Source organism: Eurosta solidaginis, chromosome 3 (assembly GCF_040869045.1).
Source record: "Eurosta solidaginis isolate ZX-2024a chromosome 3, ASM4086904v1, whole genome shotgun sequence".
NCBI classification, from domain to species: domain Eukaryota; kingdom Metazoa; phylum Arthropoda; class Insecta; order Diptera; family Tephritidae; genus Eurosta; species Eurosta solidaginis.
The window spans coordinates 40521773-40549695 of NC_090321.1; the positions used below are offsets into that span (position 1 = coordinate 40521773).

The 27923-nt window shown below is 39.6% G+C and overlaps 1 protein-coding gene across 8 annotated transcripts in view; it reads left to right on the plus strand.

Annotated features, from left to right (window-relative positions):
• The window catches only part of Syngr (synaptogyrin), a 49863-nt gene extending 22901 nt beyond the window's left edge, over window positions 1-26962 (plus strand). For all 8 annotated transcript variants that reach the window (XM_067771467.1, XM_067771461.1, XM_067771459.1 and 5 more), the window contains exons 3-6: window positions 13506-13740; window positions 13887-14026; window positions 20967-21147; window positions 21212-26962. In XM_067771467.1, the coding sequence (XP_067627568.1) occupies window positions 13506-13740; window positions 13887-14026; window positions 20967-21147; window positions 21212-21264 (609 nt within the window). In that variant the 3' untranslated portion in view covers window positions 21265-26962. The remainder of the gene's footprint in view (window positions 1-13505; window positions 13741-13886; window positions 14027-20966; window positions 21148-21211) is intronic.
• Window positions 26963-27923: the final 961 nt, after the last annotated feature.

The following is a 27923-nucleotide window of genomic DNA, read 5'->3' on the forward strand; positions in this document are numbered from 1 at the left end:
AGCAATGAGGGATTTTTAAATCGACCCGCCCTAATATATATATAGTATATATATATTTTTTTTGCGATTTCGGCCCTATTTTAACAGCTAGAAGCTTCAAATTTCACCAAATGCTTACGTATATAGCATATATTGTTGTCTGAAAAAATCATAGAGATCGGTGGTATATATATTATATACCCCATATAAACTGTAATTTTTGCCCCTATTTTACGGCTAGAAGCTTCAAAATTCATCAAATTTCATCAAATAGTTACGTTTACGTCATATATTGCGGAAATACGTGATTCGTAGTCATAGTTTTTACACGCAGACCACAAAAAACCTGAAACTTTGCATCCTCACACAAAGTACCTACCAGTTTTTTATTTTATATTTATCTTAAAAATCGTTTAGATATGTAGATCAGTTCACTATATATTTCTTATCTTATACATCCGATTATTCGGGGATTACGAACGGGATAAGATTATTGTTCAGCCCCATTTACTTGTTTTTTTTTTTTCATTTTAAGTCGTAAATGTGAGTGCCCTCTTATTTCCGTACTCTTATGCTGTCCTCTATTTTAGACACGTTTCCTGATAACATTTTCATTGTTCACATTCACTTTTTATGCTAATGTGCCGATTATGCTTATGGTTTTTTCCTCTACTGCTTTACTTCCTTCATAAAAAAAACCTGACGGCATGTAACCCATAAAGGCATACCATCACTACTTCGATATAAATAGTTGCATATGAGCGCCAAATATGAGCATACAGTACGCCAGTGCTCCTTTCTTTTTCCATTCCGCTGGTTCTATATTTTCTGTGCTTCCTTTACATTGCATTGTTCCACTTCCTACTACTTATTGCTGAAAGAATGTCTAAATAGCCGTAGAAATAAATAGGACAGATGATTTGCTTCTTTCCAACACTCACACATATAAATATATGTGATACGCGCATATGATTATTTGAAGACTTGGTTCTATTGAAAACGGGCGTCGGGTATAAGCAATACAAAATTTTAGGAAACTTAAATGCAGTAAACAGCAATCAGACTGTTTAAGTACCATTCATCATACTGCCTTTTAATTCCCTTCAAATCAGTTAATTTATGAACAAATGAAAGTAAACTTCTGAATATCAGAACACTTCAGAGTTTCTCGAATTTTTACGAATCTGTACCCAAAGGCCTCACGCCTGATGAAACCAAAAAGCAGCACAGATAATAATCATCCATTGTTGTTGTTTTTGTTGCAGCGTTAAAGACACTCCAAACGCTTTGTTCCTTGATGGTCCTTTGTAGAATATGGATCCGGTACGTTCCGGTAACAAGTACCATTAAGGTAAGCCGGACCATCTCGGGAACGATATATAAGTTCGATCTCAGTATTTGAGTAAGGCTATATTGAAAAGTTGAAGTATCCAGTAAGAACCACCGTGACATATTCCGTATACAACCACCATCCGCCACTTGTAACCCAGCCGGAGTCCTTTAAAGACTTCCATGTTTGCTTTAGCAAACTTTAGAGCCAACTGCAAGAATCATTACTTTCTTTTGTACTGAATTATCACATGTCTTGTCTGTAAAGAGTTAAGATATAATAATTTATTATCCCTTGGGTGCCTTGCGGAGCTTGAATCTACAAACACAAACGACATCTTGCGTTTCATCAGGCAAACGCGCTGGTTTAGCCTCACTGGGATCTAATTTTCTTCTTCTTCGAAAGTAGGGAAACAGCAAATAGGGGCCCTGCGTGGTAGCACAACGGGCCACAACGGCCTACGTGAGTCTCTGCTCGGACAGCGGAGGCAGCCATTTTAACCTAACCTAACCTAATAATTTATCAAGCCTTGAACAAAAACCTTTGCATAATTATATTCGGAGATGAACTTTCGGAGAAGTTGGAATCAAGTTCTAGTGCTTTAAGACTCATGTTTCGACCTATATTCTTCGATATTTAAGATAATTAGATTCATCGAGGCTGTTTTAATTAGAGATGAACTCTCGAGGGAATTGGAATCGAGTTCTTGTGTTTTTATACTCATGTTTCGATTTAGATTCATCGATGTTTAGAGATGAACTTTTGAAGGAGTTGGAATCGAGTTGTTGTGCTTTTAGACTCATGTTTCGACTTAAATTCGTCCATATTTGGAGACGAACTTTCGAAGGAATTGGAATCGAGTTGTTGTGCTTTTAGACTCATGTTTCGACTTAGATTCATCGATATTTAGACATAAACTTGCTTTTAGACTCACCTTTCGACTTGGATTCATCGATTCATTAGAGTACCTGCCATGTTTTCCGTATTCGGTTCCTCGTCATTTTGCATAACTAAGTCATAGTTCTAACACTTTGCGTCCCATAAATATGGAAATAATAATAATAATAGTGGCGGCGGCGACAATACCAACAATAAATTGCTAAGTATAAAAAAAAATGATGCAGAAAGTGATGTTAATGGGAAAAGATAAATAACCACAAAACTAACTACATACATTACATAAGTGGGCCTATTGGCGGGTTTGAGTGTAAATAGAAAGGCGGAACAATTAGAAACGCGGACTGAGTATAAATTAATAACCTGCGTGTGTATATTTGGAGCATTCTTGTTGTTGGCGCATTGATTAGTGGGCGTGAGAAGGAAAGAATCTTGTTGTGGGTCTCAAAGCGCTAGTTATAGCATATATTTGTACTACATATGAGTACTTATATATACATGCATATGTATGTGTAATTGTGCAAATAGCTTTCTATTGTTTATATTTGCAAATTTCTACATGCTCGCTTCTATCACTAAGTTGTGTAAGAACAAATGCTTTTGTTTATAAATTCTCTATTACGGATATTGATATTTTTGGTTGAATTGATACTCGATAATAGACAGCTAATATGAAGTGTTATTAGGATGCACAAAGCTATTGAATTAAGTTAATCTATGAACATAAAAGCACTTATCTAACGGATATTCATTAGGGAGTCAAAATAGGGGGGCTTGAGCTTAAGTGTATTGTATTCAAGTCACAAGAAAAGGTATTATGAGTTAAGTAATTGGGCCTTATCAGAGTGTCTTTAGGCGTTATATGCTTACAATCGAGTAGGTTTCCCGATAAGCCAAATTCTGGGCAAGAACTGTAAAAGAAGACTCGGCTTGTACCATCATATTTGCTCAATTTCAAAGCAGGATAAAGAACAGCCTCTACGAATGAAACCTTTTCAGCAACTCATACTACCAGATTTGTCAGATTGCGATAGAATATCTTACAAATGACGTAGTTTGATACTAGTGGAGTTCATTAAAATGTTTGGCTGTTAGCGTGTTTTAGTATATGTGAGGTCCAGACAGACCTGCCAGTTCATACTAACCTAAGTAGCTTATTTAAAGATTCCGTATTACCGCTTTTGACTACTCATTTGATTTACATAAAAGCTTTTAAAAAATACTCTATAGTGCGCTATGGCGTATGAGTAACCCAATAAAAATGTTTCCTAGTTTTGGAAATGAAGCAGTGAAAGGCCGCTTCTGAAAGTGCCTGGCTTCCAATATGCGTCAATGTAATTTCCATTGGTTAGTCAGCCCCTCTGGGTGAGTAAGCATGTGTCGAGCTGTCTGGTCCGTATTAATACAGAAGTTTGTTTAACGACCAAACTGAAAAACCCTTTCAAAAACCAGGGCCTATTTTATAAAATAACTCCGTCCTTTTGGCAAATACTAGAAACTTTCTAGAAACTATGCCACTTGCTGTTTCTAGATCTGATAGTTGTATCACTTCTAATAGCTCTTAGCTTAGGCAAGCGCAGCGCAGGACCTAAAAATGTGCCCTATCGTTTCCTCCTCTAACGCACACTTCCTACATCTGCTCTCACTGACCAAGCCTAATTCAAATGCACGTGACCCCAAAAGGCAATGTCCAATCAGAGTACATATCCCCCTCATTTTTTTCTTAATATGAGTAGCCCTTTGGTCTAAGGTTGTAAGACCTACACATGATCTTCGACACTTTATAGCTCCGCGCTTGGGCCCACGCTTTTCCCGCTTGATCGATAACGTGGAACGCTCGCCTTCTCTTAATCTTGCTCAATCTAATTGGGAAATCTACAGAGCAAGCTTTTTAACTACACAGTTCATCAGTTTTTTCAGTCCCATTTATTTCCAGGTGCCTGGGACTCAATATGCTTCTCTTTACCCCGATTGCCCCAAAGGATTAAACAAATGGAGTCTATGTAAGATCCTCACAGACCTGCCAGTTCAACCTAACCTAAGTAGCGTATTTAAAGAATCCGTATTACCGCTAGTGGCTACAGACTTGATTACATACGAGTAACGTAATTGAAAATTTTGCTGGTTATGAAAAAAAAAATTGTATAAGGTCGCCCTTCTGGGTGAGTAGTGGAACTAATGTCTAATAGGGTAAACATATCTGTAGGTATTGAATTGGAAAATTCGCTATTATCTCTGTCTTGTGATACCTGCCAGCACTTGGGGCCGCCAAAGAGATCAAGTCTCCTCCGCCCTGTCTCTTTTAACTTTGTGAAGGTTCGGCGTTCTTATTCTTCCAAATACGGGTGTTCATAGGAATACTGTATGGCCCGCAGAGTCATTATCAATTCTTAAATCATTACAGAGAAGCCCTTGAGCTTTCTTTCGCGGCACCATGTTCATATCTGCGTAAAACTCATACATATCTTCACAAAGTATCCTTCATTAGTATTTGTGGATAACACGCAGCGAACCATACATCTACCGGACAATTTTTCTTCCGAATACCCGAAGCGCCATCTAATCGCTACACATTTAGGTATTTTGCTTCCACTTAAAATTAGATTTTGGTGCCACCCAGGTATCGTTCTAGCGTCTTTTTTCTTCATCTTCGTCTAAAAGGTACTGGGACAGTTTTGTATGAATTGTTAGACAGTCCTTTGGGGCCACACCAACTTTCCATGATGTGCAGGACCTGTTGCATGCCATTTGATATTGTTCCCTCGTGCATCCCGGCAATGCAGCTGCCCATGTGTGTCGAATCCAGTGGATTTGAGTAACTGAAGGAGATCAGCTATTAGTAAGGTTCACAACGGAGAGAAGAGTACACCCCCTTGATGGTAGTACGCTACCAACCAGTGACCATAATTGAATTGGTTGTGCCTACTAACTCAATACTGATTTTCTTCTCTTTACCATGAATATCACCCGGCGAATGATCATTGGGCAAATATCCTTTTAAGACTCCTAAGCCTTTAAATTTTTTCCGTAAAGCTATGAGCAGCCGATTCAATGAACTCCGTGTTGGAGAAGCCCACAAATGAAAATGGAGTAGAAGAGTGGAGAAGGGTACGGAGCAGAGGAAGTAAAAGAGCTATCTCGCAGTACCGTGCAGTACTAAGAACTGTACAACGCTTGGGAGCAGTGGTCGACCCAACAGAAGTGGAGATCGAGCGCTTGGAATGGGCCAATGAAGCGGTAGAAGTAGGTCAAAGGCAGTTAAAAAGTTTGCTGCGAGAAACCCTCGGTTCTGCAACCGGTACGAGGAGGAAGAAGCGTCGAATGGCAGAATGAAGAGGCAAGGTTCGGCGGAAGGCGACAAGCCTGCTTTCAAGATACAGAAAGGACCCAGTCCTAGAGCCACGAGGAGGGCAGTCATATAGACAAGACAATTAGGCCCAAAGATGTAAGACAAACGGGCTCCAATAGCGAGGTAGCAACTACCTCGAAAGCTGCGAGTCAGAGGGAAGTTCCAACTACGGAAGTAGAAGATAAGTTACAGGGAGATAACGCTAAGATTCCAGCTTTCTCGGAGGTGCTAAAGGGAGTTAACGTTAAGACTCCGGCTCTCTCGGAGGTGCCAAAGGGAGATAACACTAAGACTCCGGCTTTTCCCGAGAAGATGAGTGATGTGGCAAAGCAGTCACTGACTGTGGCGCTGGTTGATCGTAGCAGTCCTTTCGGACAAATGACTACTGAAAGGGCGAGATCTGTGGAAAGCGAGCTTATTAGCTTAATGCTTAAGATGATGCAGGAACAACCAAGTAAGCCCCTTCCAACCTTTGATTCGGGGGGATGGTATAATGGTGTGAAGATGATAGCGTGCGACAACATCGCGAGCTTGCGGTGGCTGGAGGAAGTGTTTCCAAACCTCCAAAGGCAAGGCACGAACGCTCGGTTTGAGGTGGTGGATAAAGCGCAAATCCCCATGGTACCAAAAGGTAAGGTATGGATACCATGCGTGATGAAGTCGGAGGATACACTGCGACTTCTGCAGAATCAGAATCCGAACATACCGACACAGGATTGGAAGGTACTTCTCGGTCTCGGCCTACCGAGGATGGTCAGTTCTACATCTTCCAAATAAACAAGCAGGAGGAGGATATTTTGTACACGCAGCTTGGCAAAATGTCCTTTGGCACTGGCAAAATTTACATGCGACTGAGGAAAAGAAGTTCCGAAGATAAAAACACGAACACGCTAGAGGTGGGCGAAGTCGAAAAGGACCTCAAAAGCGCAGATGCAAATGCGCACCACAATGCGTGGGGAGAAGCAGATACGAACGAGAGGGGCGAATCTCTATTTTGCTACATCCTGCAAACCAATTTGCATAAAGCCAAGAGGGGAAATGTCCCTACATACATTGGTCCAACATCCAGCAATGTTCTGGATATTACATTGAGCTCCGAGCGTGATATATCAAGGTATGATTGGATGGTTCTTGATAGACCATCCTTCTCCGACCATGCGTATATCAGCTTCAGCATCCCCCTAAAGAGGGTAGAGAAGGGAGGAACCTTTAGAAACCCTAGGTCTACGAACGGGACTAAATTCCAGAAACATGTAGAAACAAAACTGGGACAACCCAAAGAGGTTGCCAATGTAGAGGAACTGGAGGCGTCGAATGAATTCCCATCAAGGACGCTTATAACTGCGTATAACAAAGCTTGCCCTCTAAGAAGATTCAGAGGAAAAGCAAAGCCGCCATGCTGGAGAAATGAGCTGAGTCTTCTAAGAAGACATGTAAAAGAAATGTTTAAGCTCGCAAAGACCGCGGAAAGCGAAGCATGTCGGGACGAGTACAGGGATCTACTGAGGATCTACAAGCGTTAAATTACCAGGGCGAAGAGAAACTCATGGAAAAGTTTCTGTACGGACATAGAGTGCTCCAGCAAAACAGCACGATTGAAAAAAAGTCTTAGCAAGGTGAAACATAGTCCGTGGACTAATAAAGAAAGAGAACGGGGAATGGCCACGTAATAGTGAGGAATCCCTTAAGGTGCTTTTCGACACACATTTGCCATCGGGAGAAGAGCCAGCAGACATCACTCACACTTCGATCACGGAGCTAGTAGTGCCGGGCTTGGTGACCGATACCAAGACAGAATGGGCAGTGAAAACGTTTTCTAAGTTCAAATCGCCGGGCTCAGACGGTATATTCCCAGCCATGCTACAAGTTTCAAGTATGGCGGTCGTGGAATAGCTTAAAATAATATTCCATGGGTGCTTACGGCTGAATCATGTACCGCACTCTTGGAGAACTGCTCGTGTAGCTTTCCTATCAAAGGCGGGGAAGATCGGTCACATGTATCCCAAAGACTATAGACCCATTAGCTTAACATCATTTCTGCTTAAAACCTTTGAGAGCCTGATAGATGTGTACATAAAGTCCAACGTGGATGAAAAGCTGCTCTCCACAACACAGTATGCGTACACCAAAGGCAAGTCGGTAGACACCGCATTGCATAGGGTGGTAATAAGCATAGAGAAATCCCTGCAATATAAGGAGTATGCTCTAGGATTCTTCTTGGACATTGCCGGGGCTTTCAATAATGTTGCAAAATGGGCGATTATGGATGGTCTTAATTACATTAAAGTACATCCTGCCTCAATCAGATGGATCGGCTGCATGTTAAATTGCAGAAAGATTACATCACAATGGGGATTGTACGAGGCCATGAAATCAGTGGACAGGGGCACGCCGCAGGGAGGGGTGCTATGCTATCACCTCTGCTGTGGACGCTGGTCATCAACCAACTGCTCCGGCGATTCGATGAGGGACCCGTAAAACTTACGGCTTACGCAGATGACGTTGCAATTGTCATAAGTGGAAAGTGCCTTCCAACGATTAGTTCTTTGATGGATCGGGCGCTTCGGGATATTCATACCTGGGCATCTAATGTCGGGTTGAAAGTTAATGCGGAGAAGACGGATATGGTATTGTTTACAAAGCAGTACAAGGTCCCAAATTGGACCAGACCTAAGTTAGGAGGAGTGACCTTACAGGAGAAACCTTGCACAAAATATTTAGGAATAATCATCCTAGACAGTAAGCTGTCATGGAAGCTAAACGTGGAGGAGAGGGTCAAGAAGGCCTAAACGGCACTATATGCATGTAAAAAAATGCTGGGGTGTACGTGGGGTCTATCGCCCTCTCTTTCTCATTGGGTTTTTACAGCGATTGTAAGCCCTATTCTATACTATGGAGTTCTTGTTTGGTGGAAAGCCACACAAAAAACAACATACCTCAAAAAATTACAGATACCCCCTGACTATCGATGCTTAGCATTACGGGAGCCCTGAAAACAACCCCGACGGCTGCATTGTATGCCATTTTGCACATTCCATCTGTAGACCTGTTAGCAAGAACAAAGCATTAACAACCGCAACCAGGCTCGGTGCCTCGGGGTATCATGAGCGCCGACCATATGGCCATAGTAGTATAACGTCATCAATCACAAGACGAACAAACTACCTGATTCCCTATCTGCGGTTCGAGGGAGATCTTAAGGCCACAATAGAGGTGGACGGTTGGCGCAAGTGTGCGCAAATGGCGGACGAGGCGATACATGTGTACACAGATGGTTCCAAAGTAGTGGAAGGAGTAGGGTCTATGGTATACTGTGCTGATCCGGAAATAAGCAGATCCTAGAGGCTGCCGGATGACTTTAGCGTTTTCCAAGTGGAAATATTAGCCGTAACCAAAGCAGTAGAAACCCTGGAAGAGAACAGCTTAAGCTGCAACCGTGTTAACTTTTATATTGACAGTCAAGCAGCAATTAAGACATCGCATAGCACAGCATCTAAATGCGTGTTAGAGTGTAAGCAGTCTCTGGAGAGAATTGGGACAGGGAGAAGCATACATCTATATTGGGTCCCAGGGCATATGGGAATAGATGGGAATGAAAAAGCGGACGAACTAGCTAAAAAGGGCGCATCCCTTGAAGCTTGCTCCTTAGACGTCCCAATTAGACTGGGCGAGAATAAGCGAAGGCAAGAGGTGCACATGATCGACCAAGCGGGAAATGCGTGGGTTCAAGTGCGGGGCTGTAAAGTGTCGAAGATTATGTGTAGGTCTTACAACCTTAGACTACCAAAGTTGCTTCTATCATTAAAAAAAGAGGACTGTAGACTCATGACGGGTATTCTGACTGGACACTGCCTTCTGGCGTCACATGCCTTTAAATAGGCTTGGTCAGTGATAGCAGATGTAGGAAGTGCGGGTTGGAGGAGAAAACGATCGAGCACGTTCTGTGCTCGTGCCCTGCACTTGCCAGGGTAAGACTCCAGCTATTAGGAGTGACACAGCTGTCAGATCTAGAAGCAGCAAGTGGCTTAAGTCCTAGGAAGCATCTAATTTGCAAAGAGGACGGAGTTATTTTATAACATAGGTTCTGGTTTATGATAGGGTTTTTCAGTTTGGTCGTTAAAACAAACTTCTGGTAATACTACGGACTCAATCAGTCTATGTTAGGTCCTCATAGACCGGCTCCGTGGATTTTCCTGACTGATAGACAAATGTGGGTCTTGCAGTGAATGAGGACAAGACGATGCACTTGCTGTCATCCAGGAAAGAATCGGCTCATTCTCGCTTTGGCACCGCGTCACTGTTAACGGATATAAATTCGAGACTGTGAAGGTATTCGTCTATTGAGGAACCAGCATCAGCAGCGAAAACGTTGTCAGCTTAAAAACCAAACGGAGTATAAATCTTGCAAACACATGCTTCTTTGGATTGAGTTGGCAAATGAAAAGTAAAGTCCTTTTTCGACGAACAAAAATCACGCTCTACAAGTCGCTCATCATACCTGTCCTTATGTATGGCTCGCAATCACGGACGGTGTCGAGAGAAAATGAAATGGCTCTTGGAGTGTTCGAGAGAAAAGTTCTCCGGAAGATTTATCGTCCTATACGTGATGCCGACGGCAAGGTTTAATAATGAGCTGTATGAGATTTACGCACATATGACGATACTGCAGCGAATGAAAACACAAAAGTCATGTTATGCGGATGGGCGAAGAATCTTCAGCAAAGAAAGTATTTCAGTCGACATCACTTCCGCTGAGTTGGGACAGGCAGGTGGAGGAAGACTTTACCTTACTTGGCGATCCAAATTGGCGTCAGTTATCGCGAAACGGGGAGAGCTTGCATGACTTGTTACGAAACGGCCAAAATCGCTGTTGATGAAAAGCAAATTGAGTCCTACACAAAGGAATTTGTTAAGTCTAACCTCCCTAATGTATACTATTGCGCCAAGAATCGATACTAGTTCTAATTTTGTTACCTCGCATTGTTTTCAACTGGAATTTGTAATATTGTGATGTTCTACGAAATGCCAACTACCCTCTATGAAGGCCTTTTGAAGGCGTTCTGAACTGGTGCAGTCCTAGGTGGTTCTGAGATAATATTGTTGTTGTTGTAGCGATAGGGGCACTCCCCGATGGCTCTAAGGAGTGTTATCGATGTTGAAGGCCCTTTGCCGGATGCAGATCCGGTACGTTCCATTAACAATCACCATTAAGGTACTAGCGCGACCATTTCGGGAACGTTTTTGTATGACCACATGAAACTTTCTAGGCCATAACGCCCTCCCACCGCCTAGATCCATGAGGAATTTGGGTCGCCAGAGCCTCGACTGTTAAAGAAAGGATACGAAACGGATAGGTGAGGTCTAAATTTGGATTGGAGCAGCTATATCTTGCGCTGGCAATCCCTTGAAAGTGTTGCGCTACACAACCTCTTGAATCAATTTGGTATTTTAGTCGCCTCTTACGACAGGCATACCTGCCGCGGGTATATTCTAAGCCACCTAACCCGCTGGGGTTGTTCTGAGATAATCGCAGCACTTAATTAATTAATTAAGCACCGTTGGTCCAAGTGTGGCGGCCAACTTTCGAGCCCTGCATCCGATTAGCACCAGTTCGAGGGTATTCATTCAATTACTAGTGCGGATGTGTAGCTTTGTGCGTCTGTCTCCCATTTTCTCTGCAGGGCAGTAGCTTGGGCATACATAGACATATGTTTATGTATGTTGATATCTGTCTCCTTTCTTTACTTCTCTCTACTCTCATCTACCCTTCATTAGTGAAACTCGAATGTCATATCGTTCACATGTTCATATTAGATGAGCAGTCATCTATTAAATATTAAAAACTTGTTCCTTGACACACATACCTTGACCTACCTTTAATATTCACACATACGAACACAAAGTATAGTCGATGCAAACAACGCACAGCATTTGACTTAAACCATAGAAATTTATTTTGAAGAGTTTTCAATCGCAGTAGAAAACTTTAGCGTATCCAAAAGAATCAGGAATTTCTGTAAAACTAAGAAACAAGTTGAATGAGTACGAGAAAGTATGAAGAGCAACCATTTAATGATAAAAAGAATACTTAGATAAAATAAATTCCCCCCAGGTTAACAAAGTGACATTCCATGCGCAATTATAAAAGTATGTCAAAGAGTTTTATAATTAACAAGTAAGGAAGGCTAAGTTCGGGTGTAACCGAACATTACATACTCAGCTGAGAGCTTTGGAGACAAAATAAGGGAAAATCACCATTTAGCAAAATGAACCTAGGGTAACCCTGGAATGTGTTTGTATGACATGTGTATCAAATGAAAGGTGTTAATGATTATTTAAAACGTAGTGGGCCTTAGTTATATAGGTGGACGCCTTTTCGAGATATCGTAATAAGGGTGGACCAGTGGTGACTCTAGAATGTGTTTGTACGATATGGATATCAAATTAAAAGTATTAATGAGGGTTTTAAAAGGGAGTAGCCCTTAGTTGTATATGTGAAGGCGTTTTTGAGATATCGACTAAAATGTGGACCAGGGTGACCCAGAATATCTTCTGTCGGGTACCGCTAATTTATTTATATATGCCATATCACGAACAGTATTCCTGCCAAGATTCCCCTGCAGAACTTTTTCATTTTCTTCTACTTAATATGGTAGGTGTCACACCCATTTTACAAAGTTTTTTCTAAAGTTATATTTTGCGTCAATAAAACAATCCAATTACCATGTTTCATCTCTTTTTTCATATTTGGTATAGAATTATGGAATTTTTTCATTTTTCGTAATTTTCGATATCGGAAAGTGGGCGTGGTCATAGTCGGATTTCGGCCATATTTTATACCAAGATAAAGTGACTTCAGATAAGTATGTGAACTAAGTTTAGTTAAGATATATCGTTTTTTGCGCAAGTTATCGTGTTAACGGCCAAGCGGAAGGACAGACGGTCGACTGAGTATAAAAACTGGGCGTAGCTTCAACCGATTTTGACAGAAAACACGTATCGTCATAGAATCTATGCCCCTACCAAATTTCACAAGGATTGGTAAATTTTTGTTCGACTTATGGCAAAAAAAGTATTCTAGACGAATTAAATGAAAAAGGGTGGAGCCACGCCCATTTTGAAATTTTCTTTTATCTTTGTATTTTGTTGCACCATATCATTACTGGAGTCAAATGTTGAAATAATTTACTATTATACTGTAAAGATATTAAATTTTTTGTTAAAATTTGACTAAAAAAAAATTTTTTTTTATTTGGCACACATATAGTAATAGGAGTAACGTGCCTACCAAATTTCATCATGATATCTTCAACGACTGCTAAATTACAGCGTGCAAAACTTTTAAATTACCTTCTTTTGAAAGTGGGCGGTGCCACGCCCATTGTCCAAAATTTTTCTAATTTTCTATTTTGCGTCACAAGGTCAACGCACATACCAAGTTTCATCGCTTTATCCGTTTTCGGTAATGAATTATCGCATTTTTTCTGTTTTTCGAAATTTTCGATATCGAAAAAGTGGGCGTTGTAGTCCGATTTCGTTCATTTTAAATAGCGATCTGAGATGAGCGCCCAGGAACCTACATACCAAATTTCATCAAGATATCTCATAATTTACTCAAGTTATCGTGTTTACAGGCGGACGGACAGACGGATAGACGGACGGACGGACGGACATGGCTAAATGAGTTTCTTTTTTCACCCAGATCATTTTGATATATAGAAGTCTATATCTATCTCGATTAGTTTATGCCGTTACGGATTACCGTTATGCGAACAAAGTTAATATACTTTGTGAGCTCTTCTCAGCTCAGTATAAAAAAAATTCATTCAACTGCTTGCATAATAATTAACACATACCAATACATAAAAATTAATTCTAAACACATACAAATATACTGACTTTCAATTTATGTTTTCCTTTATTTTATTTTTTTGCCATTTCTTCTTTCAGCTCTTCTCAATCGTTGTCTTCGGTTGTATTTCGTCGGGGGGTTGGCGTACCGATGAGAATACCAAGGAAGTTTGTTTATATAATGGCGATGGTATGGCGTGCAAATATGGCAATACAATTGGTGTATTCGGTTTTCTCGCGTCGATGGCCTTCATAGCTGGCGAATATCTGTTTGAGCGTATGTCATCGGTTAAGAGCCGGAAACGGTATGTGTTGGCGGATATGGGGTTTTCTGGTAAGTTTAATTAAATTGAATTGACTCACTCTACGTTTCTACTTGTTTTGCATATGAATACAAGAATAATTGCAATAAAATTAGAAACGTGAAGAAAACTTAGATTTATGTATTTGCATTTTTTTCGTCTGCTTTCTCTTATTTAGCATTCTGGGCATTTATGTACTTTATTGCGTTCATTTATTTGTGGTCACAATGGTCGTCAGCGCCCTTGCCACCAAATGGTGAAGGCGTTAGTGATGTGGAAGCGGCTATCGTTTTCTCATTCTTCTCGATATTTTTGTGGGTAAGTTAAAGTAAAACGTATTGTAACGAATTTTGGGAAATTCCGCTTATTTGAAACCTTCTGCTATCGTGCGAATCGCTGAACACTCGAATAAATAACTCCAATATTCTCTATTGCAAAATGACCTTCATTAGACTAATTTGGGAGTAGTACAATTATACTTCACAATTATACTGCACTCCGCAACTAATAGCGCGTTTAAATCAAACTGTTTAGTTATTACTCAGCTTACGCTGCTTTTATACTCTCGGTTTCTTTGTTCACCCATTTTTCCTAAGGTCTAGTAATTTCGCGAATAGTTGTAGCTCATGCTTGTTACCAGCTATATACATGTATATTTGTAGTTTATAGCCATATACGTGTGTATGTGTGAGTAACTACTTCGGCTGATGACTACATGTGTGTGTGTGAGATATCTCTTCGTCGCCTTCTTTGTATGTGTATAAATGATGATTGATGTGTTCATGTACACAAGTGTAGCTTGCTTTAATATTTTTGTTGTTGTGCCTTTATTTACTAACAGCTTAGTGACGCTAAAATTCGCCACAATATATGTAGTTAAAAAAAAAACTAAAAAAACAAGTAAGGAAGGCTAAGTTCGGGTGTAACCGAACATTACATACTCAGTTGATAGCTGTGGAGACAAAGTAAGGGAAATGTAAAAGGAACCTAGGGTAACCCTGGAATGTGTTTGTATGACATGTGTATTTGATGGTTTGATGGTGAATGAGGACAAAACGAAGTACCTGCTGTCATCGAGCAAAGAGTCAGCGCATATGCGCCTTGGCAACCACGCTACTGTTGGCAGCCATAATTTCGAAATAGTAAAAGACTTCGTTTATTTGGGAACCAGCATCAACATTAGCAACAACATCAGCACTGAAATCCAGCGAAGAATCAATCTTGCCAATAAATGCTACTTTGGACTAGGTAGGCAATTGAAAAGTAAAGTCCTCTCTCGGCGAACGAAAATCATACTCTACAAGTCACTTATCGTACCCGTCCTGCTATATGGGGCAGAAGCATGGACCATGACAACAGCAGATGAAGCGGCTTTGGGAGTGTTCGAGAGAAAAGTTCTTCGAAAGATTTATGGACCTCTACGCGTTGGCGATGGCGAGTACCGAAGAAGATTTAATGATGAGCTGTACGAGCTATACGCAGACATCAACATAGTCCAGCGAATTAAAACGCAGCGGCTGCGCAGGCTAGGCCATGTTATGCGAATGAAAGATGATGCTCCGGCCAAGAAAGTGTTTCTATCGGAACCCGCCTATGGAAGCAGAGGTAGAGGGCGGCCCCCACTCCGTTGGAAGGACCAGGTGGAAAACGATTTAAACTCCCTTGGTGTGACCAATTGGCGCCGGTTGGCGGAGCGAAGGAGCGACTGGCGCGCCTTGTTGGACGGCCATAACCGTTTAGACGGTTATGCGCCAATTAAGTAAGTAAGTAAGTATCAAATGGAAGGTATTAAAAAGTATTTTAAGAGGAAGTGGGCCATAGATCTATAGATGGACGCCATTTAGGGATATCGCCATAAAGGTGGACCAGGCCTGACTCTAGAATTTGTTTGTACGATATGGGTATCAAATGAAATGTGTTAATGATAATTTTAAAAAGGAGTGGGCCTAAGTTTTATAGGTGGACGTCTTTTCGAGATATCGCCATAAAGGTGGACCAGGGGTGACTCTAGAATTTGTTTGTACGAGATGGGTATCAAATAAAAGGTGTTAATGAGTATTTTAAAAGGGCGTGGACCTTAGTTCTATAGGTGGACGCCTTTTCGAGATATCGACATAAAGGTGGAACAGGGGTGACTCTAGAATTTGTTTATTCGATATGGGTATCAAATGAAAGGTGTTAATGAGTATTTTAAAAGGGATTGGGTCTTAGTCCTATAGGCGGATGCCTTTTCGAGATATCGCCATAAAGGTGGGCCAGGGGTGACTCTAGAATGTTTTTGTACGATATGGGTATCAATTGAAAGCTGCTAATGAGTATTTCAAAAAGGCGTGGGCCTTAGTTCTATAGGTGGACGCCTTTTCGAGATATCGACATGAAGGTGGACCAGGGGTGACTCTAGAATTTGTTTGTACGATATGGGTATCAAATGAAAGGTGTTAATGAGTATTTTAAAAAGGAGTGGGCCTTAGTTATATATGTGGACGCCTTTTCGAGATATCGCCATAAACGTGGACCAGGGGTGACTCTAGAATGTGTTTGTACGATATGGGTATCAAATTAAAGGTATTAATGAGGGTTTTAAAAGGGAGTGGCCCTTAGTTGTATATGTGAAGGCGTTTTCGAGATATCTACCAAAATGTGGACCAGGGTGATCCAGAACATCATCTGTCGGGTACCGCTAATTTATTTATATATGTAATACCACGTACAGTATTCCTTTCAAGATTCCAAGGGCTTTTGATTTCGCCTGAAAAACTTTTTCATTTTCTTCTACTGACACCTACCATGTCACACCCATTTTACCAAGTTTTTTTCTAAAGTTATATTTTGCGTCAATAGACCAATAAAATTACCATGTTTTATTCCTTTTTTTATATTTGGTATATAATTATGGCATTTTTTTAATTTTTCGTAATTTTCGATATCGAAAAAGTGGGCGTGGTCATAGTCGGATTTCGGCCATTTTTACACCAATACAAAGTGAGTTCAGATAAGTACGTGAACTGAGTTTAGTAAAGATATATCGATTTTTGCTCAAGTTATCGTGTTAACGACCGAGCGGAAGGACAGACGATCGACTGTGTATAAAAACTGGGCGTGGCTTCAACCGATTTCGCCCTTTTTCATAGAAAACAATTATCGTCCCAGGAGCTAAGCCTCTACCAAATTTCACAAGGATTGGTTAATTTTTGTTCGACTTATGGCATTAAAAGCATCCTACACAAATTAAATGAAAAAGGGCGGAACCACGCCCATTTTGAAATTTTCTTTTATTTTTGTATTTTGTTGCACCATATCATTACTGGAGTTGAATGTTGGCATAATTTACTTATATGCTGTAAAGATATTAACTTCTCTTTTAAAATTTGAATTTAAAAAAAATTTTTTTTAAAAAGTGGGCGTGGTCGTTCTTCGATTTTGCTAATTTTTATTAAGCTGACATAAAGTAATAAGAGTAACGTTCCTGCCAAATTTCATCATGATATCTTCAACGACTGCCAAATTACAGCTTGCAAAACTTCAAAATTACCTTCATTTAAAAGTGGGCGGTGCCACGCCCATTGTCCAAAATTTTACTAGTTTTCTCTTCTGCGTCATAAGCTCAGCTCACCTACCAAGTTTCATCGCTTAATGCGTATTTGGTAATGAATTATCGCACTTTTCCAATTTTTCGAAATTTTCGATATCGAAAAAGTGGGCGTGGTTATTGTCCGATGTCGTTCATTTTAAATAGCGATCTGAGATGAGTGCCCAGGAACCTACGTACCAAATTTCATCAAGATACCTCAAAATTTACTCAAGTTATCGTGTTAACGGACAGGCGGACGGACGGACATGGCTCAATCGAATTTTTTTTCGATACTGATGATTTTGATATATGGAAGTCTATATCTATCTCGATTCCTTTATACCTGTACAACCAACCGTTATGCAATCAAAGTTAATATACTCTGTGAGCTCTGCTCAACTGAGTATAAAAACGAAAATATGGTGCCGTTTTAGTATCTACAATCCACTTAGATATTTGATGTTGATAGCATCGTAAAGCAGAGGTTCGTATATCCGCTATTAAGTACAACTCGTTTTGTAGCGAGTTATTCAACCACTGTCGCGAGTCTTCAATAATTTCCGCTAGATGGGTTGAACTTTCCTAGCCTAGAGAGTTACAAACAAGCGTACCTACAAGTGAAGCTAATATAAGCGTGTTAAAATATGGCTGTTGTAGTGAGTTGACTTTATAAGACGGTGGTTTCCAGTTTGATTTCAGGGTCAGGATTTAAAAAGTTGAACTCCTGGTTGTCTAGGAACAAGCTTTCGAGCTCGAAAGTGTCCGATATAAATGTCATGGTATTAAAAAGCATACATTGTCCCTACATATAGTTCTTACTTCGATACATTGGCCGCCATCTTAGAATTTCCCATGGAATGCTCTTGGCCAGTACCGAGCATAAAAAGACCTTTTCTATTAGATACTTTGTTTTTGTCCAAGCCATCCATCCAGTGTTTCCGACTTTGATCCGCAGTATGCCAAAGCGTATCAAAATCACCTTCTCGTCTATGAAGAGAAAAAGAATGATTTCTCTTTTGCAAACAATAACGCCGTGAAAGGTTGTTCAGCACGCAGAGCATTGGATCATCGACTACTTTGTAGCATACCGAAATAACTATCCTTTGCAAAAGCGAATAACGACATATTAGGAAGACATAAATATTCCCGAGCTTTTGCTTCCACGCTTCCCAACGGAGAGGACTTATAGCTCATATGCTATACTATTGAAGCTCTGAACTCCAGAACGTACGCCAGACTTACCATATTTATTTGAAACTACAACCTCTGCATATGTAAGATTGTTCTAAGCCCAAAGTCAGGTTTCGAAGATCCAGAAACATAATTGATGAAATGTATCTACCCAAGCGGGTTAGTGGGCTTAGAATATACCCGCGGCAGGTATGTCTGTCGTAAGAGGCGACTAAAATACAAAATTGATTCAAGTTGTTGTGTAGCGCAACCATTTCAAAGGGTTACCAGCGTAATATATAGCTCCTCCAACCAGATAGGGAGTGGGAGGGCGAGATGGCCTAGAAGTTTCATGTGGCCATACCAAATCGTTCCCGAGATGGTCGGGCTAGTACCTTAGTGGTGCTTGTTACCGGAACGTATCGGAACTACATCCAGCAAAGGACCATCAACATCGATAACACTTCCCCGGGGCCTTCGGGGAGTGTCCTTATTGCTACAACAACAACAAAATAAGATGTATCTCTTAGAGCAGTACCTCCTTCCCATATAAATTGTCTACTTTTTCCTGGTTGGCTATATTCCATGAGCTAATTGTTGGTTTTGCAAAACCAAACCTGAGAGAAAGATTCGTCTTTTTTTGTACTAACTTAACTGAGAGAGGACTGAGGCCTTACGTCACCATGTTAAGATTTTCACTGGCCATTTGCCGGATCTGTGGGTTAGTTCAAAGGTTTAAAAGACAGTTTATAGAGCTATATTCCTTCCAGTAGCTTCTTATCAACTTCAGGACTGGACCGAAAAGATTAGATTTAGTCTAATTATATGCATAACAAGAGACTTATATGTCTTTTCGGAGACGATTCGTGAGCCACGAACATGATCCTAACTCTGTACCTTTTGATATGAGGTTAGGGTATAAGTAAGTGCCTCATGTAGACACCAGCGAGTTCAACCACAGCTACTACACTGGCTATTAAAGATGATGCTCCGGACAAAAAAAGTATTCTCATCGAAACCAGTGGAACCCGCGCATTGAAACAGAGAAGAGGGTGGCCCCCGCTCTGCTGGATGGATTAGGTGGAAATCTAATTAAATTCCTTTGGTGTGAATATTTGGCGTCAGTTAGCCCAACAATGAACAGACTGGCGCGCCTTGTTGTATGGCCATAGCCGTTTAAGCGGTTACCATGGTAAGGTTTTGCACTGGTCGTTTGCCGGTACCGTAGGTAGGTTTAAAAAGTCCAGAATATGGCTCAAAAGGTTGTGTTCATTCTTACCGTTCCCTATCAATTTCACAACTGAGTGGTAAAGATTTTTACTGTGTACATATACGAAGCTTTTGCCTAAAGTTCGCCTACCCAGACACGTAATGCTTTCCTCTTAATGAGGTCTGCCTGAACCCTTTCTTCCATATCCAGGACTCATTAATAAGAAGCCGTTTTTTATATTTTACGCTAATAGCATTATGTCGTAATTTTTCGAGCTAGATGCTAATGTTAGGCTTTAGAAAACTCAAAAACGAACCGCGGTACTCACTATAGAACGCTTTACTCGATCTTCGAGTCAGCGATACTCTAACCGCCTGCCATAACTACCACAAGACTCCACTAATGTTCGTTTTCAAAGAAAGAATTGAAGAATTGGTATAAAGCCTTAATCATTATCATCCCATGTCATTAGTGCAATAATTTGAGACGTCGTCAGAAATGTTTTACGTGGGTACTTTTTGTGATTGCTTACCCTACGGGCTCAAAAGTATGCCGCATCAATTTATTGTAGTTAAATAGCCTGTTAGGGTTCGATGTCTGCTTAACACCCTGTCATACTATAGGCTCGGTATCCTGTTCTACGTGGAGATACAAATTAAAAACTTTTCAAGATGTTGTAACTAAACCTCCTGTGAAATTCACTAAAAGCTGCCTAAAAATCCACCTTCAAGTATGTCAAGAAAATTCGACGCACGGGCTTACAATGAATCACATAGCCAAACAATCACCATAGCGGGAGGGGCCGAGAGAATCAAATGTATGTGTTGTATTTTTACTATGTACTATGATAATGTGACGTCACTTTCAGGGAGAGTCGTTTAGCAGTACTATTAAGATGTATGTACATATGCATACTGGAACGATTTCCGTCAAGTCTTGTTTGTATATAAGCCGTTTTCGGCGTTGCGCCATCTTCTAAAGTAGCGAACATGCTCAAAGCCAAATCCTGTTGTATACACTTAACTGATAAACAATTTGATCATTTTGCGCTTAACATTTATAGAATATGGCACTTTCGAGAGAATTGACCATGTAGCATTCATGCCCTTACGCGTTCTTGAAAGCAATTCCAGACAGTGGAGTCTCAATTTTTTGAACCCTGGGACCAAAGCAATTTTAGTTTTTCGACAGACTGGAATAACATTTGTGACACTTCTGTGGCACTTTTGGTTCTAGAGTACCCTCTTAAATCATTACTTCGGTTTCCCTATGTTATAATTATTTCCTATATCTTTCTCTTTAATCAGGCACTTGCCGCTTTTCTCGCCTACAAACGTTTCCTTATCGGCGCTGGTGATGAATTCACATCCGCCTTTGAAACAGATCCAGCGAATGTAGTGCATCAACAAGCCTATACCAGCTATTCCATGGATAATGACAACGATCAGTACAGTACGTCGCCTTTCAGTGGCCAACAGCAACAGCAGGGTGAGTGTAAATTATAAAAATTTAACTTTGAAAGAATATTTATTTTGTTGTGGTTTGTTGTTAGGCATGCAGCAGCAACAGCAACAAGGCATGGAATATCAGCAGCCCACCTATTAAAATACATTTCATTAGCAACTAAAGTAGGATTTTTAAAACTAAGTCGGTTAAGAGGACTTTATTAAGGCTCATGGCTATTAGAGCATAGTACATATTTCATTTGAGCTGTAGAGGATTGGTAGAAAAGCAGCAGTTATTGATATTAAACAAAAAAAAATTTAAACAAAATATAAAAATAACAACCGGAGACACCGATGAACAATACATATGAAATTAAAAAAAAATTGTTATATAAATCATAAATACACACCCTACCTAAATGCATACATACATACAAGCATGCCAACAAAAGAACTGTAAAAACACCCATAATAAAATTACATACATTCAAAACAGAGTTGGACAATATTTGAATTAATTTTTGTGCGTTTTTTCTAAAGTTTCAAAATTTTTTTTGCTCGGTAAGAAAAAAATTTCAATTGGAAAACAGAAACAAAATAAGCGAGCAGAACTATGTTGATTTGTTTGGCTTTTCATTTAAAATTTAAATTTTTTATACTTAAAGGCTTGGTGGTTTCCTCAAAAGCGGTGCCCGTACGTAGCGGGCATAACATAGCGGTTGTACCTTGTCAAAAATGTAGCAATGTAAAAGTTTATAGGTCCAAACTAAGAATACGGTGAAGTTCGCCGTAGCGTTATATAGCGGTAGGGCAATAAATATTACGGCCGTCATGACAGTACAAACTCTTTCATCAACGTTTTTCCCCACCGCTATACTCAAAGCGGTAAACGTTATGTCAAATATTTTAAATAATTTCAAAACAAAAAACAATTTCGGATTTTTCATGAAGTTGCTATCACGCTGCCTTTGAATTTTATTACGAACGGAGTAGATTTTACTATACTGTGGCGAATATTAGCATCACTATGCTGTTAGTAAATAATCACAACAACAAACACAACAGCAAGTAGCCACACTTATGTACAAGGCAACGAAGAATATTCCATACACATAAACAGCAGCTTGCAGTAGAGAGATTAGTAGCCGGCAGTTAAGAGCAGAAGTTGTTACTCACACATGCACACGCATATGGCTAGAAGAAAAGCATAAACTACAGATATACATATCGTCGCTGCGCTCACAAAAACAGTTATGTGTTTTTCAGTAACTGTTCAGGAGATCAAAAAAACTTATTTCTGGTGTCCATTTGAAAAATTTTGCAAATGTCGTATTTTTAATATATTTTATGGACAGTATGTTATTGATGTGTGAAGGAAAAAATAATGTTTTTTAATCCATTATGACGTGGTAAATATTTGCGCCGTTTTAAAGCACATAGCTGCTTTCAAACATGATTAAAATTTGCTTTTGGCGGTAGGGATATGTATGAAATTTGTTTCGTATTTCCTCATAATGCTTACTGAGATGATCCCTTAAGCCCCTGGGAGGTGTAGCTTCATCAATCAGATGCCTGTTGAGATGCCCAGATTTCTGGGTATTCAACAGAAACTGTTTGTTTAGCATTTCATTTCTCTCCATAATGGGGAGTACTCTCGCCTAATAGGGGTACGTGGTGTTCTGGGGACATAAGAAGACAGCCCGTAGCGGTTCTGAGGGTAGTGTTTTGGCAGGCCTGTATTTTATTCAGGTGAGTAACCTTTAGGCTTGGCGCACATATCGGGGACGCGTAGCATGCAATCGGCCGGCCAATTGCTTTGTAAGTAGTAATGAGCGTTTCTTTGTCTTTACCCCAAGTGCTGCCGGCAAGAGATTTGAGGATTTTATTACGTCTCTGGATTTTTGGTACAATTGCAGTTTTACGCTCTCCAAAATGTAGATCCTGATCGAACGTCACACACAAGATTTTAGGATGTAAGACAGTCGGTAGCGTGATGCCGATGTCGGGATCAAATAGATTATATTGCACTGAGTGATGGGTGATTAACACGAGGCCGCCTCCATTTCCGCTCTCGCATTCTTTTCTGTGGATGTTATGTCCAGAGAAGGTATGCAGAGCATATCTTGCTGTGTGTTTGGTCTCTTGGATCCCTGCAATGCGGATGTTATGCCGCTTCATGAAATCAACTATCTCCGTGATCTTCCCAGTTAACCCATTACAGTTTAACTGCAGAATTCTGTGTTGTTGTGGCTTGCTGATCAGCGGAGTAGCTAGAAAGTAGTGGGGGCGATAAGGCGCAGACAACGGGACGCCCTTGGGCGTAAACAGCAAGGAGCCGCAAAAGATTTATAAAAGTTGCGAGGACTTTGGGTTTCGTGACACACTGTGACCGTCCTAAAAAGATTCCTTTCCGACAAACGCAGCAAAACCATTTATCTGGCCCGGGGTCAGGTACAGGTCCCGGATTGGGTTCGATACCTTCCCGGAGCAGGAGAATATGGCTCAGTCCCACTGCAAGGATCTGCTGGGAGGATGAGAATTTGTGGGAGGGACGCAACAAATTAAATGGGGTTACACTGAAATGACAGCCCTTGGTCGGAAAAAATCCCGAGTTGCTCCGGCTCATAGAATCGGCTGCCTTGGGAAGCAATATGGTTTATAATTATTTTTTACATTGAAATTAAAGCACTTTCGCCAAGGATTAAAAAAATTATAAGCAAGTAAGTACATTTTTCAGAGTACTTCTAGGACTGTGAGCACATAGCTGTTTTCGGTCACTTCTAAACCAAAAGGGATATAAAAAAACGGCATATGCAGAAATGTGGGCTCTATATGGTGATAATGAAATATGCAATAAAAAAAATTGACACAAAATACATAACTCTTTTTGTTAGCGCAGCGACGATATATATAGCTAAATAACCAAGCCTAGCATACAAGTATTCTAGAAGGCATGTGCGTGAAACGCCTATACCTAAAGAGAAATATGTGAACGAGGTAACAGAGAGTATAAAAGCAGCGCAAGCTGAAGATCAATCAGTTTGATTTTACCACGCTTTAGCAAAGTACGCGAGTGTTGTGAAGTACTACTCCTAATAAAGACCATTTGCCATACTGAATATTGAAGTTATTTATTCGACAGTTCTCCGATTCGAAAGCTAACAGAAGGTGCATAACTATCAGGAGTCCCACAGAATTGGTACAAAACTCTTAGAAATAAAATCTATATAAGCCGCTACCAGAATCTTTTTAACATAAAGATAGACGTAACTTTGTACTCCCCAAAAGATTATAGACCAAATTTTGCAAAAAGCTTATTTTTTAGGAAATATTTACGGAAAATGAAACAATCAAATTTTAGTTCTTTTGTAGTATAAGTAAGTACTGGCAAATAGGACTGCCGGAAAAGTGAGGTTATGTTGCTGGCCTCACCTTTATTATTGCATTATGGGCTTTTTAACTTTCTTTAAAATGATAACAAAAACTAAAACATTAAAAAGATATGGAAAGCCTTCAAAAACGTGCCAAATGAGTAGAAAAACAGCGGGGTAAGTTGACAATATAGCGCTGCCGCTAGTGGCAGTGAATATATAGATTACTTTAAAAAAAAAAAATAAATGTAAGGCGCGATAACCTCCGAAGAGATCTAAGGCCGAGCTTCTCTTCCAATTTGCGTCGTGCTCCTCTTCATTTTCCCTACAAATTGGCCGGACGGGACCTACATGTTTTATGCCGACTCCGAACGGCATCTGCAAGGCAGATGAGTTTTCACTGAGAGCTTTTCATGGCAGAAATACATCCGGAGCGCTTGCCAAACACTGCCGAGGGGCGACCCCGCTTAGAAAAATTTTCTTCTAATTTAAAAACCTTATTTCTAAAATTTTGATGTTGCTTTGCCCGGGGTGCGAACCCAGAGCATACGGTGTGATAGGCGGAGCACGCTACCATCACACCACGGTGGTCGCTTTTTTACTTTTAAGCGGTCGTAATATAGCGGCAACGTTTTGCGAGGAAACAAAGCCTTAAGTGAGCAGAAAAAATTTGAAGCTTTAGAAAAAAAAACCCCATTTATTTAGATAAATATCCGAATCAGATGTTAACACAATAAAATTATTTGAAACTAATTTGTGCATGAACTTAACTCAAATTTGTGGAACACAAACGAGAATTTTGTGACTTAAGAAATCGAGACATACTCGCAAGCTTGCGAGCTTCGCAACATTCAATTTAGTCACTGCAATGACAGTATTATAGGTACCCTTTTTTACCTGTGATTGTTTTGTTCATTACATTGTCTTTCCACTGATACTTTATTAAACACAATTATGTAAAAAATTTAGAGCTTACGATTTCTGAAATTTGTTCGAGAAGAAAATTTCTCGCGAGCGTTGGCTTCACGCGTGATACGTGAATATCGAAATACTTGTAAAACTTGCGAGCTTTTCAAAATTCCATTTACGAATACTGAGTATGCAGCGACTCAAGTGAATGCCGAGAAGCTCGTGAGCCATCAAGTATTGTGAGATTCGATAATTGATGACTGTAATTATTCGAATACTGGCAGTTTCGTAAATTAAATTTTTTGGGATTAAAATAAAATTTAAAAATGTCATACTAAATTTTTTGTCAACAAATTTACAAAAATTTAATTATTTGCTGCGAAAAACGTTTCCTTCAACTTGGCGGGGTATAGCATTTTTCGTTGAAAATTTACATAAAAACTCTTCGAATAGTCTAATCTGTCACTAGCTGAATGAATGGAACTAGTCGATAAGCCTTAATCGGTAAATTTACTAAACAACTTTGGCTAATCGACTGATCTATTGTTCGAATACTCAATTATCAAGAGCTTACGCTGTTGCTTTTTTTGCCCCCCAATTCGAGCTTTTGCTAACGCTAAAACGCTATATCTAATACTCTTACATAAGACTTAGGCGGTTATTCCTTATGATCATATGGTACTAAATGTTGCATACATTCCTGCGCACAGTATGTTTTAGATATTTTTGGCGATGAAGTTTTAGTGTTAACGAAATTTGGAATTTGGGGGCTGAGCTCCTGTTACCTAGAGAAAAACAAATGTTCTATTTTTCGAATTCGAAATAAATTCCTTATTCAAATAAAATTTTCTTGATTTTAGCAAATTTATTATTTATCATTTGTAAATAGCAAATAAAACATATTTTACCTGTTATTCGTTATTGGAATATATTTTGCCCAGCTCTGTTTCAAAACAGCTAAGCCTAAAGCGCAACGCCAAAAAGTAGGCAACTTTTAAACTTTCGAAAACCTTGTAATTTTAATTACAAGCAAACAGTAATACAAAAAAATAAAACAAACTAAAATAAATAAAAATGTATATAAAATATATATGAATGAATATGCATAATTTTATATTTAAGTGAATTTTATGTCGCATTTAATTAATAAATTGCTGTGCGTCATTTGTATGTAGTGCGTAATAAAATGTGAAACCAATCGAAAAATAAGTGTTTTCGACAAAATGTGTAACGGCTTTGGCAAGGCGATTTCAGTACCAGATTTTGTTATTCGAAGAGCTGATTGCTTTTTCTGGATTATTTTCCCTACAACGCCTTTGTACAACGTACAACAATTGTTGCGTTCCAATGAAGCGCTAGACAGATACGGATAGAAATTTAACATGCAAATGCAACAACAGTGTGAACCATATGTATAAATTTGTTGTTGCATTTGTATGTTAAATATCGGTATCTGGATCATGTTTCATTGGAACACGAGGAATATGTCAGTTAATCGAAATCAATGAACATTTTCTTTTGACTTGACATTCTTCTGCATGGCGAATTGGTTGAATTCGCTTTGCCATCACCAAGCCTAATCCATACCAGGTGGTGGCAAAGCGAATTCAACCAATTCGCCTTGCAGAAGAATGTCAAGTCAAAAGAAAATGTTCATTGATTTCGATTAACTGACATGTTGCAGTACAAGGCGTTGTAAGGAACATAATCAAGAAGAAGCAATCAGCTGTTGGGATAACAACACCTGGTACTGAATTCGTCTTGGCCATCACCTTATATCAAGGCGAATCCATACCAGGAGGTGGCAAAGCGAGTTCAACCAATTCGCCGTACAGAAGAATGCCAAGTCAAAAGAAAATTTTAATTGATTTCGATTAACTGATATATTAAAGTACAAGGCGTTCTATGGAAAATAATCAAGAAGAAGCAGTCAGCTGTTGGGATAACAACACCTGGTACAGAATTCGCCTTGCCTTATATAGATTCGCCTTGAGCTTTGGCTTAATTTGAAAAAATGTTCTCTTAAATAATTAAGAAAGTATTAAAAATAACATTATAGATAAAATAGTTACTAGCGAAAATATTTGTTAATAAATGTTATAGAAATGTAGTAAAATGACACTTTAAAATCAATCACATACATATATGTCTGTTTGTACATTAGACCGATCTATTTCAAAAAAAGCATAACCGATTTTTGGCGCAATTGATTAAAAATTTTCTTTAGGGTTCCACGAAGATTTGCGAGAAATGCTGAAAACGATGCTGCTGTTAGCTTTTGAATTTTACCTACATATATGTATCATGCTATATGGCATCTCTTTTAAACAAAATTAAGTCTTAATAAAGGTATAAAGCATTTTTTGTAAGTTATTTCTATATTTGGTCGTATAACAGGGAAAAGTAGAATTAGTGTTCTTGTGTGTTCTTGGTAGTTTTTGTTTTCGAAATATAATCAAAATTCTGAGGTAATAGGGGAATTGGTGACAATTTCGCTAGTTTTTTTAGAGGCTGTAGGATAGATTATCGGACATTAAGG